Below are 17951 nucleotides of genomic sequence, written 5' to 3' on the forward strand. Positions count from 1 at the left end.
AGTAGGAAAGGAAAAAAGTTTGTTTCTGCTCAATTACAGCCTACAGATAAAATAACAGTCTTTACGAAATAGTTTTAGGGGCTGCTAGTATAAGAAAGTTACTATGGCTTGAGTACAATCCCTATAACTAATACCTAGCAGAATGACAACAACAAAAAGGCTGAGGAAGGAGAGCTCCAGATATTGTCGAATTTTCAACTGCTAACTCCTTTTCTTAGAAACTTACGACTTCAGACAAGAATACACTTACATTAATGAGGCAAAAAAAAAAAAAAAAAAAAAAAAAGCAAACAAACAAACCCAGAGGCAGTGTTGTTACACACGGGTTATAAAATTATACATTCCAGTCATATTCATTTAAAAGTAGAGGCAAATGTGGTCTAGTAGACAGACTCTTGGAATCTAAAGGATCTTGGATATAGCACCTAATTCCCTGAGTTTGAGGTCCCCATCTGTAAAACAAGGAAATTAAAAACTTCTTATAATGGTAAAGATTAAATGAAACCTTCTGTGAAAACACTTGGCACTTACTAGGTTCTTAAGCATCTGTCAAAAAAAAAAAAGAAAGGGAAAAAAATGCACTAGGAAAACTTTGCAAGGAGTATCTCATTAAATTCCCATTTTTACATCCAGATTGTTTTGTAAGCATATTTACTTCAAGCAAAGAAGCAAGGTAAGTTATGTTTATGAACATGTTTTTCATTGTTGAAATAAAGAAAACTTTTCAATGTATACATTTAGGAATTATGGTTTAAGAACAATGTTCAATACTTAGTAGACCTTACCCGGAGCTAATCAAGTAATTTACTTCACCTGGTCAGGAACAGTTTCCTGGATGTCTCTGACCAGGAAAAGAGATGAAAAAGCAGGTTTATGAAGGACTAGAAAACAGAAACAGGATTAGAATGGGTCAACAAAGGAAGAATAGGACTTTCCAAAGTTGCCAAAGGAACAAGCAGAAATTAGGAAAGCTGAGCAGTAGATTAGGATAAAAACAAACAAACAAAAACTGTCAAGCTTAAAAGGCACTGTGGATTTACCCCTCCAATAAGCTCTGTTTTGTTTCAAAAACATAATGAAGATGAGAAAGGTTGACCTGGACACAGACCCAGACACTCCAACCCTTGGCAAAGGAAGAGCTAAGGGAGTGCTGTGGGAGTGGCAGCAATGTGGTAGTAATACCAAGCAACAAGAAAAATAGGGTTGTACATCTTTCAGGAATTTCAACTCCCCCAAAAAAGCATTTGAAGGATGGAAGAAACTAAGATGGTGGGAAAAGATTTAAGAAATATTTAGAAGGTAGATGGACAAGTATTAAAACCTTACTAGGTAGTTTGGAGAAGGGAGGTATGAGGAAATACAGGCATAAAAAAGAACTTTTAGTTTCCTGGTTCAGCCATGGGTGGGACAAGCTTCATTATTTCATCTTGTCCCACTCACAATCACAAAGAGAATTACTAAGGGGAACTCAATGGGGGTGCTGGGTGTCACAAGGTAGGGAAGTTTAAATTTAGATATAATCATTTTGAACAGCCATGGCACATCCAAGTGAGATTCCCTGGATCTACAGGATATATAGATAGATATATGGGTTTGAAACTCAGGAGATAAATTTTAGCTAAAGATAAAGATTTAGAAATCCCTGGAATACAGACCATGATTTAAGCAATAGTAGTAAAAGAGATTTCTCGGAGAAAGCATGGAATGAGAAGAGGCAGACCAAGGAACAAGAGCTCAGGGAAGACCAAGGCAGGGTATTAAGAGATAAAAATAGGAGACAGTAATCTGATGGAAGTTCTCCTAAGATTATCAGGTCCCAGAGGACAGGGATAGGACTTGACTTTTGTACCCACCACTTATCACAGAGCCTGGCATAGAAGCCAGCCAATTAAAAAAAGATACTTCTCTCTGTTCTACTATTAACAGTTTCCTGTACACACCCAGGAAGAGAAAAGTATGTATAAACCCACACAGATACAGATTTTTTTATTTTTTACAACACTGTTTGCAAAAGGGGCCAGATTATAAACAATATTTTTTTTTAAAGATTTTATTTATTTATTTGAGACAGAGAGAATGAGAGACAGAGAGCATGAGAGGGAGGAGGGTCAGAGGGAGAAGCAGACTCCCCGCCGAGCAGGGAGCCCGATGCGGGACTCGATCCCGGGATTCCAGGATCACGACCTGAGCTGAAGGCAGTCGCTTAACCAACTGAGCCACCCAGGCGCCCTATAAACAATATTCTATGCCTTGCCTTTTCACTTGCATAACTTTGAAAGTTGTATGCATTCCTATGGAAAGACTGGCTGCATTATTTTTAACTACAATATAATACTCTATCATAAAACTATACACAGCAGCTTTTATTTAACCAGCTTTTGATTGGTAGACTTTAATAAATGTTTGTTAAATGGAGGAATGTTTCAACAAAGGAACAATCACCACTAACAAAGTGCTGCAGAGAGGTCAATTTTAGGGTTAAAAAAGGATTCCCTGGATTTGGCACCTAGACATAAAAAGTTTTAGTGCAACAATGAAGGCAGAATCCAGATTAAAATGAATTAAGTAAAGCAAAGGTGAGGAAATACAACTTATTCTGTCAAGAAATTAGGTTATGAAATAACTGGCAGAGACTATAAGAGTAGAAGGTAATCTGGTTTTCTTCTTTTATGTAAATACATTAATCTTTAAAAAATAAAATGAGACCCAATTTTATGTCCTATGTCATTTCATTTTGTGAGCATTTTTTGAGGAAAAATTTTAGACACTGAAAAATAACCCAATCATTTCTACTATTACAAAACTTATATCTGTAGATCTTTTTAGAGTTAACCTCCTAAAAGGAGTAAGAGGGCTATCTTTCCCTGTCTTGTCACTCCCCTACTGGAAATATGAACTTGTATCTGTCTAGCTTTTTATTTTTACCTCTAACCTTCATGGCTCTCCAGACCAGCCTCTACTCTTAAAATACTCCTCAAACTGATTTCTTCTGTTGTTAATTTTAAGAATAGATGTGTTTAAACCACCTGTAACTTATTTTAACAAAAATCTGAGATAAGAGCTCAGGAAAGACCAAGGCAGGTGGTCTTCCCTAAATGGTCAGTTCTCCCAATGATATTTATAGAATAATCCACCTTTTCCTTATTGAGTATTTTAACTTATTCTGAATTCTCAATTGCATGAATGTTTTTAAACTTCTATTGTCTTTATATGTCCAGTCCATTGCCAGTACATAATATTTTTTTTTTTTTTTTTTAAGATTTTTTATTTATTTGCGAGAGAGAGAATGAGAGACAGAGAGCATGAGAGGGAGAAGCAGACTCCCTGTTGAGCAGGGAGCCTGATGTGGGACTCAATCCTGGGACTCCAGGATCATGACCTGAGCCGAAGGCAGTCGCTTAACCAACTGAGCCACCCAGGCGCCCCATAATATTTTTATTTAACATCTAATTGGACAAGTCTCTCCTCATTACTTTTTTCAACTATTTTTTTTATTTACTCTTTAAAACCAACTTTAGAGTCCCAAAATAAGACTGTTCGGATTAATTGCATTCAATTTATAAATTAACATGAAACTATGGAGGTAACAGACATATTTATAATATGCAGTCTGCCCATCTAGGAAGATAGCAGTCAAATCTTTCATTCCATGTTAATTTTAAAAAAGGATATAAAACTATATAGAATATGACCTCAACTATTTAAACATATTTATTAGAGTCCATGTATTTTACTAGCAAGGGAAAAATATGGATAGAAAATAGCTAACATGTCAACAGTGGTTATCAGGCAGAAATCTTATTTCCCTTTATTTTAGTAAGTGCTCTCACAATAGTCGCTTAGTTTTATAATCAAAGAAAACTGATTTTTAAATTTTTTGTAAAATGGAAAGTTACATTTCTTCATATATTAAAAAAAAAGCAAAAAACAAAAAATGCATTTTCTTTTTATACCTATGACTATTACTGCAGTTACAGACTTCTGAGAGAGAAAGCAATTCCCTAACACTAGCACTGATGTCATTCTAGCATTATTTCCCCTCACATCCACCTCAGTCTTTTTTTCTTTTTCTATCTTCCACCTTGGCTAGTGTTCCCTACCAAAAATGTCTGGTTGGTTTAAAATCAGAATTCACTGAAAAGAGACCACCTAACTCATCTAAATTAAGTTTAACCTATGGGGAATAAAAAAGATATCAGGTAGTACAGAATTTGAAGGCCAAAAAATAGACAAACAAACAAAACTGGTCTTTAGCTCCTTTAAGATTATCAAATAATCATTAATCAGGCTTTTCTATATCATATTACCTCTTAACACTTAAGTTCTACATATAATGTTCTTTAGGGGGGAAAAAAAATAGTAGGTTGGCTTATTTTCTCACCAAATTGTTGCTCTTAGTATCTTCTAGACGTTCCAGCACTGATGTCAGATTTGGGTCATCAGAGTCCACAAACCATATTGGTGAAGAAGATGGGTAAGATTCCTGTTACAGAGACACCCATGTTAAACACATTTACATATGGACTAATCTGGAAATGCAAGTTAACTATACCACCACATGGCAAGATGACAAGTAAAATATATCAAGGAGAAGAAAAACAACACATTAAAATCTATTCATGGAGAAAAATTTCTTTTGTGGATTTTTTTTTTTAAGATTTTATTTATTTATTTGACAGAGAGATAGAGAGAGAGAACAAGTAGGCAGAGAGGCAGGCAGAGGGAGAGGGAGAAACAGGCTCCCTGCTGAGCAGGGAGCCCGATGCAGGGCTCGATCCCAGGACCCTGGGATCATGACCTGAGCCGAAGGCAGCCGCTTAACCGACTGAGCCACCCAGGCGCCCCCTCTTTTTGTGGATTTTTTAAAAACAGTTTTATGGTGTAATTTTGCCTGCTCCATGTTACATAATTTAAACATTTAAAAATCAAGCAAAAAAAGTAGTTTACCCAGTAGGTAGTAGCATTTAAAATAGAAAAGAAATACTGCAAAAGTTAGGTTTTATCACAAGCTGAAAAAAAATTGGTACTCAGGACCAGGAAAGATGGGCTTCCTTCCTTTACAAAGAAAGGTCAATCATGGCCTGGATTCTCCAGCTTTAACATTTTTTAAAGGCTTTAAAATCTGGAATCAAATAAATCCCTCAAAAAGAAAAAAACAAACAAAAAAAAGCAGCCACCTCCCAACCTTGAAGTATAATTTATAAATTCAAACCATACTACTTTTGCTTTTTAATATAATAAAGCTGCATTTCTAAACTTTATCTACATGAGATCTAACTCAATTTTTAAAGGTAAAGCAAAGGAGTATAATCTAGGCACATATTTTTAAATCCTTATAAATGCTAAAATGATTTTTAAAAATCTTCTTACTCCCTATATTCCCTGTTCTCTAAATAATTACAGAAGTTACTTTGAGATTTTTCTCCATTAGAAAATTGGCCCTAAAAAGAGGGGGGGGGGGGATCAATCCCATTTAATTTTGCCTTTTTTTTTTTTTTTTAAAGATTTTATTTATTTATTTGACAGAGAGAGACAGCGAGAGAGGGAACACAAGCAGGGGGAGTGGGAGAGGGAGAAGCAGGCTTCTCGCCGAGCTGGGAGCCCGATGCAGGGCTCAATCCCAGGACCCTGGGATCATGACCTGAGCCGAAGGCAGTCGCTTAACCAACTGAGCCACCCAGGCGCCCTAATTTTGCCTTTTTCCTAATAATTTCCAACCCTTCTCAGATTGTAGGGAGGGATGTAGTTTCTAAAGGAACAGATTCCTTAAATGAGGTTAAGATTATTCCTTAAATATCTCTGGTGTTAGAAGTCAGAACAAACAGCGATACAGTAACCATACGGTACATACAGCTTTCACTTGCCACAGAAGCTGGGCTTTTGAGACAGGCAGCCTCCTTGTACAGCCACTGTCTGTGTGCTACAGCTCTGAGGTCAATGATGTTCTTGAACACTGTAGTGGGCAACCTCTAAAATGGTCCCAATAATCCTAACCTGGTATTCATACCCTTAATTCCCTTCCCTAGACTCACTTCTAGCAAACAATACAGTAAATAATGTGATATCACCTCTAGGATTAGGTTACACAAAGATGAGAATTTCTGTGTTGCTCACCCTCTCCTGCTCTTTCATTTACCCCCCTTCCCCCTGCAATGAAGCCATCTCCCTATGGAGAAGCCCACAGCCACATGGGAAGAGATTGAGCAAGGCCTCTGACCAACTGCTGCCCTCAGACCTGAGGCCTGTAAGGAGATTAATCCTACCAAAACTACATGAATGAGTTTGGAGGAGAGTCTCTCCCAGTCTCACTCTGAGATGACTTCAGCACTAGCCAACACCTTTACTGCCTTGAGAGAGACTGGAAGCCAGGGAACCCTGATAAGCCATGCACAGATCCCTGACCCACAGAGACTGTGAGATAATGTTGCTGTTTTAGGGTGCTACATTTGTTACAGAGCAATATATAACTAATTCAAACCCCATAAAATTCTAATATTTTATTCCATCGCAAACTGAGTACTTACAAGAAATGCTATAGTTACATATTTTTTAAAGTACCATTACATGTGTTGATTTTTAAAGGTTAACGGAAAAAAGCATTACATGCTTTCACCTACTAATAGACATTTACTCTGTACTGTTTTCTATTATAAATTAGGAAAAAGTCACTATTATTAGATACTAGCTGCCAAACAATTAGGTTCTAGTTATGGAAAAACAATTTTTCAGAAACACAGTATTAAAGAAGCATTGCTCTGAGAACTATAATCTCAATTACAATATAGTTGAAGCCGAAGAAACTATTTTTGAAGCGCTTCACCAAATGTTCTTTATAGAACAAAAAACTGTACTGAAGAAAGACATCATTAGATCTATTCAATAATGGTTTATTTTGTATTCTCATTTCTCTAATTTTCAGTGTGTCCCAAAGCTATTCACAGACTAAAAGAAAAACTATCTTCAAAATTAATCCTGGGTTCTTAAAGAAAACTACTTATTGAGTATTGCATTTTCTTCTTCAAATTCTTCAGCCTAGTTTGGAATATACCATCTAGACCTTAGTTCCAAAAAACAAAACAGGACAGAACAAAAACAAAAAAACCACCCAACTAAATTTTAGAATTTCACTGTGTAGATTAGTGTTTGTCTAATTCTACATAAGCAAAATAAAATATATGAATTGTTGCTCTGGACTAAAACCCCTTAAAACCATATTATGAGCACTGTAACAACAACAAAAATTACTGAGATCAGTTCCTGCTTATGACATGCTCTTCTAATCCTGTACGTGAGAAGATAGGATTTATAGGTCTAAGCAACTACGTCAATAATTTTCAAAGTGGGGCCCTCAAGCCCCTAGGTAAAACTGCTGGATGGAACCTTAGCACAAATAAAGGCAGTGACACCAAACTACACTTGGAGTCATGGTATTCTTCACCACTATGCATTTAAGATGTTTAAAAGACAAAGAAAAAAAGAGGTTTTACTTAAGAATATCTGTGAATAAGTAGTAAAAGTTTTTTTACAAAATCTCAATCCTTATATAGGTCTTTTTAATATTGCAACTGATGAAATGGAATGCACACATGAGAACTCTTACAGAATACAGTGTGACTGAGTTGTGAAGTGAACTAACCACTTTAAAGGAACACCAATTTTACCCGAAAGGATGACTGACAGACAATGGTTATTTCAACTCAGGTTTCTGACATTTTCTCAAAAATGAATAGAGTATGTCATTTCAAGGAAAACAAAGGACAGTATTTATTGCCAATGATAAAATTCAAGCTTTCAAGCAAAAATTAGAATTTTGGAAAATCTGTATCCACTGCTATGAGCTTGAGAGCTGTCTAAGAATATTCTGATGAGGTTGCTGGTGATCTTAATATAATGTCTTCATACTATATAATGAAACATTTCAACATTTAGATTTCAGTGAACCATATTTTCCAAGTGATGAATACATGATGTTATAAATCACGCAAGGACAGAAGATTCATTCACAGTTCAAGAAAGATCAAGTTTGGGGTGCCTGGGTGGCTCAGTCATTAAGGTCTGCCTTCAGCTCAGGTCATGATCCCAGGGTCCTGGGCTGAGCCCCGCATCGGGCTCTCTGTTCAGCAAGAAACCTGATTCTCCCTCTCCACTACCCCTGCTTGTGTTCCCTCTCTCACTGTGTCTCTCTCTGTCAAATAAAATCTTTATAAGAAAGACCACGTTTTGGTGAAATATCCAAAAAGAATATCTACAATTATCTAAATGGCTATTAAAATATTCCTACTTTTCCCAGCCAAATATTTGTGAGGCTGAATTTTCTTCATATTATTTCAACCAAAACAAATACCCTTACAGACTGAATGCAGAAACAAATGACAGACCAGATATCAAAGAGATTTAAAGAAATGTAAAATTATGCCACTATTCTCACTAAAATGTTTTAGTTTACAAAATATGGCCATTTCACATAATATTTTATTAAAATGTTTACTTCAATGAATATTTTAAATATTTGCTTTAATTTCTAATGATAAATATTGATAGGTAACCTACATAAAAGCTCCTTGGGCCCTCAGTACACTTTTTTTGTTTTTTTAAATTTATTTTATTTTAGAGGGCGTAAGGGGCAGGGGGGAAAGAGTCAGTTTTAAGCATGTGGGCCCCATGTGGGACTCAATCTCACCACACTGAGATCAGGGCCTGAGCCGAAACCAAGAATCAGATGCTTAACTGTCACCCAGACACCCCTCACTTTTAAACAGTATAAAAGTTTTGACTCCAAAAAGTTTTAGAACAGCGGCCTTCTCCACACCTCCTGCAGCCCAGCCCAGAATGTTTTCCTTGGAAGAAACATTCCTTCACCATTCTATATTAATCTACGTGGTTCCACTGGAGCTAGTTTCCCTAATTCCTTCCCATCTTTCCATCTCTCTCCCTTGACCCAAAACTTGGTCACAGTTCTCTATGAGCCCATTCCACTCCCAGTAGTTAGCTGTAAGATGGGCTAAGCCAGACAAATCTAGGTCTTCTCCAGGACTAAAATTCTTCTGGGAGCTCTGGAGTCATAAGGACCAGTCAGCCTGGGATAGTCAATATTTATATCTTGCTAAAACACAGAGGGTTTACGTAAACCAATTTCTCAAGGGTCGTAGATATTTGTATTTTCTGCCATGACTGTGAGAACACCCATTTCACTGCACACTTGCTAACATTTTTACCAATCTGTTAAATAAAAGCTTCTACCTGGAAGAAAAAAAAAGTTCCTATCCAATATAATTTGTTAAAGCTCCAGAAACCAATTCATCAATAAGAATGGGAAGCCATCACTTCTAGGAAAGTTTCAAAGGACATTACCTATATGCATAACGATTTAGCTCTAGCTCTTAATGTCCAACGCATTATTTAAAATAGAAAAAAAACAAAACAAAACACAACACAGAAACCAGCAGTCTTATTCAGAAATAACTTTCTGGGGGCGCCTGGGTGGCTCAGGTGGTTAAGCGACTGCCTTCGGCTCAGGTCATGATCCTGGAGTCCCGGGATCGAGTCCCGCATCGGGCTCCCTGCTCGGCAGGGAGTCTGCTTCTCCCTCTGACCTTCCCCCCTCTCATGTGCTCTCTCTCTCTCTCACTCTCTCAAATAAATGAATAAATAAAATCTTTAAAAAAAAAAAGAAAGAAATAACTTTCTGCATCTATTTTCTACACAAATCCAGTAAGACACCAATGTGTGGCTCTGTATCAAGCACCAGCCAGCAAAACTGCCTGCCAGGATGCTCAGTCTCTACTATCTTTCCAAATAATAGAACATGACCATCTCCAAGGACTTCATCACTTTTTGAACACGGATGCATATAACTTTCTGTTGAAGGTTCAGAAGTCTAATAGTTGTAATTCTTCCAGAGGCCAGTTATGGGACACATTACTTTCACACTTTGTTGTTCAGTAAATGTGGGGTGGAGAATGAAACCAACAGAATCACCATACAGTACTCTAAGAAAAGTCTAAATGCTCTGACATTTATTTTTTTTAAAGACTTATTTGTTTTTAGAGAGCGGGCACACACCCAGGCGTGAGATGGGGGAGGAGCGAGGGAGAGAATCTTCAAGCAGACTCCCCGCTGAGTGCAGAGGCTTAACTAGCTGAGCCACCCAGGCACCCCTGAATGCTCGGACATTGGGAGGAAAAAAAGCTACCAAAAGAGAGTGCTCCCTGCTAATCATTTTGCAAGGAAACAACTAAGTAATATTATCAGAGCCCACAAAGGCAGAATGAAAAATCAAAACATTATTCTAATTAAACTGAGGCAGAGAAAATAAAGGTGCTGAAGATTCAAACCACCTGATCTGCAGAAACAGACAGTTTCCTTGATTCTGAGTCTACTGCGTCTTTCAGAATAATCTTTTAGAAGAGAACACAGAACACTGTTACAATGGCCTTGGCAAAGGGGACTCTGCTTCATTACTCTGGCTCTCCAGTAATGCTTTACATTTGGCAGTGACTGTTTCAATTCAATTCCCCACCCCTCAACTAGCTGACATTTATCTAATCTTTTCCAGGTCTAAAGAAGTTTAACAACAACAAAAAAATCGGGTTACTAAGGCATACACCATTCATAAAATGGAAACCTAAGTTTCTTCTTCATGTACCTGTTCTTTCAAGGACGGGCATAAAAATGGGGTAGAGAAGGATAGATAGATAATGACTAGGAAGTTGACTCTGTATTATAAATTGGTCAGATGAATGAAAACAATGATTCCTCCAGGCTTAAAGTACCGCTTAGGTGCTTAACATGACAATTCTGCTATTTCCAAATGATTCTCCAGGTGTTCAATTTGGAAAGGTAATCCGTCCCAGGAAGGCAGACCAAAGAAAAGGTCTCGGGGTCTTTTTTTTTTTTTTTTTTTTAAGATTTTGTTTATTTATTTGACAGAGAGAGAGAGCGGCAGGCAGAGCGAGAGCGAGAAGCAGACTCTCCACTGAGTAGGGAGCCCGATGCAGGACTCAATCCCAGGACCCTGGGATCATGACCTGAGCCGAAGGCAGATGCTTAACTGACTGAGCCACCCAGGCGCCCCAAGGTCTTGGGCTCTTTAACCAAGTTGGTTCATGATTTTCTCTGTATAACCTTGGTGGGGCTACTTTTTAATCAGTGTAAAGACTAGAAACATGAAAAATTAAGAAATTAACAGCATTGATTTATTTCCCATGAAAAGCTGTTAGAAACCATTTTCAAAATAAAATGTTATTCAGCCACAAATGACCCCATCAATTTCCTATTTGTAGAGAACATTGTTATTGTTAAAGAGCTTTTCTTTATAAGCTTTCATGCAGGACAAAAAGTATTGTCTACTTTACAGAAAAACAGTAGAAAAAGTGATTTGCTTAAAGTCCCAACTACTAAGTATAGACTAAACCTTTTTCTCTCAGAGCTCTAACATTTGTTATTTTAGTGCCTTGCTGTTGGTGGTGAGGTGGGGAGGGGAAAGGGGACTGTGGATATGACCAAGAGAAATTTAATTAGCAAAATTAAAAATGTGCTACCACAAGTAGCCTAGTAAATAGCCACTCACGCAAGAAGAGTAATGGTTTATGCCACACAAACAATAAAATCAGCATAAAGTTTTGTTTACCAGCTAATTTACATGGGGGGGGAATTTTTCACTCTGAAATACTGATTGCCTACCAAGAGTTACCAGATGTCAAGAAGTCCATATAAGGAGAAATGAAGTTGCCAAGTTATGTTAAATATTGCAAAAGGACTAAAAGAATGCCATATACTAGCTCCCAATAAGGCCACACAGGTTACTAAAACAAGCTGCTTTGCTTTTAGGTGTGAGTGTTAACAACTGAATGTTAGCACTAACTGGCAATCAGATCTGTTTGCATGACACTCCTTCATATCATGAGTTCACACAAAACAAGTAATAAAAAAGACTCCCTGAGGTTGAAAATAGCATTCTTTCCCTTCATATTTAAGATTAGGACAAATTTATATAACCAAAAAAGATTTAGCTCAATTCCCTTGGCCTAAAGAGTAAAACATCTATGTAAGTTCTGTTTTCTCCTTCTTAAGATAATCTTTCATATGAAATCAAATTACAGATTTCCCATCCAGTGACCTGTTAAGTATTTAAATATTTAAAATATATATTGATGTTATCTCTGCACTTTTGACAAACTCTTGGCAGTTAACTTACACAACAGTTAAGATTTTTGTTCATACAGAATATAACTAAAATAGAACTAAAATAGAACAAGTATTTACTAAGCATTTACTGAATGGAAGATGAAAAGCATGATTAGAGACTATTCTCCCCTGCCATCATAAAAAAAGACAAAAAAAAAATCTGAAACTATTGTAATAGGACATAAGGACACATAACCAAAGCAGTAAATAGTAAAGATTACAGAAGGGAGGAAGGGGAAATAAATACCAGCAGGAACTGAATACGACTTCCTAGAAGAGCCTTGAGGGATGGTCAAATGTGGAAGGACAGACGGGGGTGGGGTAAGGGGCACATTCCACATGGGAAAAACAGATTCAGAAGCCTGAAAGAAAAAGGGGCAGAGTATCTTTAGAAGATTATTCAGAAACTGGCACGCATGAGTGTAAGGAAACAATTTGTGAGGTGCCGTTTACTCAAAACTTAAAACTGTGTAAGTATGCTTCTTGGTGAGCAATGGAAAAGACAGGGCCTGGCATGTAGAAGAGCTCAACAAATATTTGGGAATAAGGAAGTAAGAGGAAAAATTAAAGAACAGATCAAACTCATTTTTTTTAAGAGCTATAACCTTTTAGAGACTAGCAATTCACAAACACAATAGACAGGAAATCCAACACAGTTTTTTCTTTGCTCTTTCCCTTCTAAGAAAATGGTACCAGCACAAGCAAGCCATGTAGATTTTATCAAAACACCTATCGGGCGCCTGGGTGGCTCAGCTGGTTAAGCGACTGCCTTCGGCTCGGGTCATGATCCTGGAGTCCCAGGATCAAGTCCTGCATCGGGCTCCCTGCTCAGCAGGGAGTCTGCTTCTCCCTCTGACCCTCCTCCCTCTCATGCTCTCTGTCTCTCATTCTCTCTCTCTCAAATAAATAAATAGAATCTTAAAAAAAAAAAACACACACCTACCTAGGCTTAAAGAGTCTTACCTTTTAGAGATACTCACTGAAATATTTACAGATGAAGTGACAGGTCAGGAACCTGCTTCAGAATAATCTGAGGTGGGGTACAGATGAAGTAAGATTGGCCAAAAATTTATCACTGTTGAGGCTGAATACACGGAAGTTCTCCACACTACTCACCTTTTGTATATGTTTGATATTTTCCCATAAAAAATTAATACACACTCATATACACTGAGTATCCACCATGATAATTATCTTCTGATAATACCTGTCATAATTTTGAGTAGTTTCTACTATTATACCATTATACAAGTCTCTACCAAATCCTCCTTTCACTGGGTGTCTCTAATTCACTCCTTGCTCCATTTCCTAATCCAGGTCTTCACGCAGTATTCTGTGTGCAGCTGACTCCTATCAGCCTCCTCTATGGTTCTCGGTGGGGACTGTGCTGGCATTTGAAGTGGGATAATTCTCTGTTGTGGCAGACTGCCAGCACAGCAGCAACACTACCCTACAGCACCTGAGATAACCAAAACCATACACACACGTTTCCTAATACCACACACTGTAGAGAACTACCCCTAGTGCTAGATAGCAAACACATTTTTCCAACTTACCTCAGTAATTTAGTAGCTCCCCACAGCCTACAAGTTCAGTATTCTATCATGCAAACTACCCCTACCTTTTCCTGGCCATACCCCAATTTCTACCAGAACAATCACCATACAGGCCAGTCTCCTTCATGCTCACTACCACTTCCTGTTTCCCATTCTTGGAATATCTTCTCCTTTACCAGCCTATATCCTCATAATTTGTCTACTCCTAAGCAAAGCATTTTCTCAAGCACTGGTGTCTTTTCTGGATAGTTTCCTCTGCCTGAAATGTGCTTCCACTCCCAAGATTCTACTTACCTGTGAAAGCCCAACTCCAACGTCAGCCTCTCACCAAAGCCTTCTCTGAAGCACCACCCAACCACCAAACTCAAAATTAATTGCTCTCTTTGGCTTTCATAATGACACCATAGAACTTAGTAACACTTGGTTATATAAAACTCTTCCTCCAAGAAGATTTAGTTCTGAAAGCAGGGACTGCTCTGCCCAGTTTTGCAAAACCAGTGCCTAGAACAGAACACTTAGATGCTCAATAAATGACTTCTCTCCTCAGTACAGCACTTGTATTTCCCCAATACACACCTGCTCCCCCAGATTTTCTGGAAATTATTTTAATGTCAATTATCGTAACTCCAAGCCCTTTCCAAACTCTCGAGTACCAGACCAGAACACTTTAGGCACCTGAGTAGCCCACTGACTTAACCAAAAGGCTTCAAAGACACCAGACATGGTTCGAATGAACATAAAACTACCACCTTGACTCCTGCTACAAGAAGTTCATTCTGCAGTTTGGAACAATACCCTAAATCACTTTCACCATGAACGGTTTCATCATACACATTCACGAAAAAACTTATTAAACACTTAGATCACCTTACCAAGCCCCGGATTTCTAACGAGCTTCCAATTGAAACCAAAGAGTGAGCTTTAAACTGCCTTTTTGGCTTTGTGACATAAAATAATCTTTCTGGGAAGAAGACCTGGGCAAATATCTCCTTTGGGCTGCAGATAATTTTAAAGGCTTACACACAGAAAGGGCTACGTAAGCAAACACCGATACCACCACCTGCCGAATCCAGGTACAAAGCGCCTTTCGGAAACACGTACGCGCGGAGCAAGGCCAGCAGGGAGGGGATAATTCAAACAGTACCAGAGGCTGCATTCTGAACTTTTCCCCCATCAAATGCATCAGTTTTCAGTATCAGTTTTTCCTTTAACAAAAACTTAAAAATAACCGGCTGAATAAGCAAGACGAGGGAAACCTGACTGAAGAGTAAGGCGTTAAAACTTGAGGGCCTTCCCCCTTCCCTGCCGGGGCTCCAACAGCCAAAGTCGATTTGCGTCGCCGCGGCCCCGGGGGCAGGCCGGCTGTGAACAGCCATGGCGACCCGGCGAGGGCAAGGGCCGCCGCGGTCTCCCAACCCGAGGCGCGGAGAAGGCGGCTGAGAGGGGCCAGCCCCAAACCCAGCCCCGCGGGAAAAGCGGAGAAATGCGCCGCCTGCCCCCTCCCACCCAAGCCTCGCTCTTGCCAGGCTGGGCCTGGGCTGGGCCCCTTGCCGGGGAAAGGGGCGGATCCGCCCCGCCCGGGGCCCCGGGAACCAAGGGGCCTCTACCAGACCGATTCCCTTTTGTCCGGGGACTCGGAGCGCCCCTTTCGCCCTCGCCGGGCTCCGAGGGGCTGAGGCCAGGCGCCTCACCGTGATGTTGCAGTGGAGTGTGAGCGGCGGCGGCGAGTGCGGGCTGCCCGGCGGTGCCGGAGGCGGCAGAAGGAACTGGCAATGCAGCTCGTCCAGCTTCCAGCTGACGATGCGGAATCGCTCGTGGTTCTTGTCGAAGATGGACGCCAGGAACTTCAACTCGGCCTTGAGCCCTGACACGGACATCTTCCCCTCATCTCCGGCAGGAGGGGTGCGAAAGGGGAGCCGGGCCCAGAGCCGCCGTCACGGCCGCTACCGCCCCACAGGGCCGGCCTGGGGCCGCACTCTCGCGGCTCCGCCTCTCCCCGCCGCCGAGGCCCACGTCGGATCGCGGCTGAAAAATGGCTAGGGGCACCGAGGCCTCGGCGGGCGGCTGCTCTCTTTGTAACTGACTCCGCCGGCAGGAGACCGCGGCCCCGCGGCTTAAAAGGGCAACAGCGACACCGCCCCCGCTACCGCCTGGGAAAGAGCTGCCCCCACCCCGCCCCCACCCCCTCCCCGCCCCGGCGCGCGCGCCCCGGTTCCGGCGCGTGCACGCGGCCTGCGCGCGGGCTCGCCTGGCCGCCCCCTCCTCGCCTTGACCCAGCCCTCTACTGCCGGGTCCATCTCCTTCGCTCCTCTTGCCCTCGGACGCGAGGCTCGGGGCCGGGTGGCTCCTCGGGGCCTGATCACCTGGAGGATTAGGAAACCCCCTGCGCGCCTCCGCCTCCAAGCCGAGGGGCCGGCCACGTGCGCGGCCTATAGCGCCGGCCACGTCGGCGCGGCTGCGGACGCGCGCCGGCCCCTGGGGGCGGCTCCTCCGCTAGGCTCTGCCGGAGCCACCCCCTCACCTGACCCAGGCGGAGCCCTAGTGGGAGGTGGGCGGCGGGCTGCGGGCTGCGCTTTGGACGCAATGGCACACCTACTTTCATCCTCGCTACTCTAACCCCATAGCCACCACTTAACTAGCCTGGGTTCCTGCCAGCCCCCTTTCCCTCTCTTCCTTTCCTGCCTTGAGATTTTTGTCCTGTTTGCCAAGCTTAAGGAAATCCTCTTCACCTCCCATGGAGGCAGGACTGGCCTATTTTCAGTAAAGTCTTAGCTCAAATGTCCTCTCAGAGAGGGCCTCCCAGACCACCCAATCTAAAATAGCCAACCAGTCACCCTATATCACATAACCCTATGTTAATTTTTTTACTCAGCACCTATCACTGCCTGATATTTTTATTTGTTCATTGTCTCTGCCCAACACGAATGTTTTATTCAGAGTTCTATCCCCAGGATCTAGAACAAGGCCTTTTGTGGACACCCAGTGTTATTGAATGAATGCTCCTATCAGGAATGCCCAGCTCTTAATACAATCTGTGGCACGTTCTAGATGGATAAAGGACTGCGTGGCAGTCCATAGGACTATAGCATAACTGGGCAGGCAATAGTATGTTTAGTAATATGTACTAGAAGCAATATCTGTTTCATGGGTGTGCGACCTCTGTAGTTGCACAGGGCTGCTAGCTTAAAAGGACCTTATGTTTGGTTTAATGCTCTGCTGTAGCCCTTTTGAAGTCCTTAATAACTTTTCAACAAGGGGCTCTGCATTTTCCTTTTACACTGGTCTTGACTGGAGGTATTGAACCCTCTCTGCCTAAATGTCTCTTGCTTCATGATCTGCAAGTGATTCCTGGTCTACGGTCCCTTAGATGACATAATACAGAACAACAGGGGGAGATATTAGGTTCACTGAATGAGGAATATTTTAAACGTTTTTTTCATTTACTTCTGAGATACATGTTATAGTGCTTCTTAACCTTTCAGGGAGTTACAGACCCTCTTGAGAATTTAATGAAAGCTGTGATCCATTTTCCTGGGAAAATGCCTCTGCGTATAAAGTGTTGTATTTATGGGGATTCATGGTCCTGGCACTAGAGATAGTGTTATGAACTGGGACTGAGAGAACGGGTTCCAGCTCTGAGCTCTAGGTCGGAAATAACTAGGATACTGTATTGGCATTATTGCTGGGTTAAACACTGGAATGGCTTGCTGCTTGCTTTTTCCATCAGTCTCCAGTACTCTTGGGACCCTAATAGGCATGGTAGTCATGGATGAGGATTTCAGACAAAGGGGAACAACCTGTTCAGAACTTATATGACTTAGAGAAATAAAATGCCCTGTACACGTTATTTAATCTATCTAAGCCTTATTTTGTTATCTCTAAATTGGTATGAGTAAATTAAAGAGCTTTATAAATTGCAAATGCTTTTACTAGTTGTATCAGAAATAAATATATAAATATCAATTTCACAATCATTTTTTTAAAGTACTTTTAAAAAAGATTTTATTTATTTGACAGAGAGAGGGAGAGAGAATGCACAAGCAGGGGAAGCGGCAGGCAGAGGGAGAGAGAGAAGGAGGCTCCCCACTGCTGAGCGGAGAGCCCAATGTGGAGCTCCATCCCAGGACCCTGGGATCATGACCTGAGCCAAAGGCAGACGCTTAACTGACTGGGCCACCCAGACACCCCTCACAATCATTTTTTGAGCAT

The 17951-nt window shown here is 40.8% G+C and overlaps 1 protein-coding gene across 3 annotated transcripts in view; it reads right to left on the bottom strand.

Annotated features, from left to right (window-relative positions):
• Positions 1-15882, bottom strand: part of UBE2Q2 (ubiquitin conjugating enzyme E2 Q2) — a 63813-nt gene extending 47931 nt beyond the window's left edge. For 2 of the 3 annotated variants that reach the window (XR_004677374.1, XM_034994665.1), the window contains exons 1-2: positions 15434-15881; positions 4382-4483 (exon numbers count right to left, since the gene is read on the bottom strand). Coding sequence is in view for 2 of the 3 variants with exons in the window: in XM_034994665.1 (XP_034850556.1) it covers positions 4382-4483; positions 15434-15619 (288 nt within the window). In the remaining variant the exon portion in view is untranslated. Of the gene's footprint in view, positions 1-4381; positions 4484-15433 lie in introns of all 3 variants that reach the window. The other variant, XM_034994664.1, reaches the window with a different exon arrangement.
• Between the last annotated feature and the right edge of the window lie 2069 nt (positions 15883-17951).

Source organism: Mirounga leonina, unplaced genomic scaffold (genome assembly GCF_011800145.1).
Source record: "Mirounga leonina isolate KUSES-001 unplaced genomic scaffold, KU_Mleo_1.0 Mir_91, whole genome shotgun sequence".
NCBI classification, from domain to species: Eukaryota; Metazoa; Chordata; class Mammalia; order Carnivora; family Phocidae; genus Mirounga; species Mirounga leonina.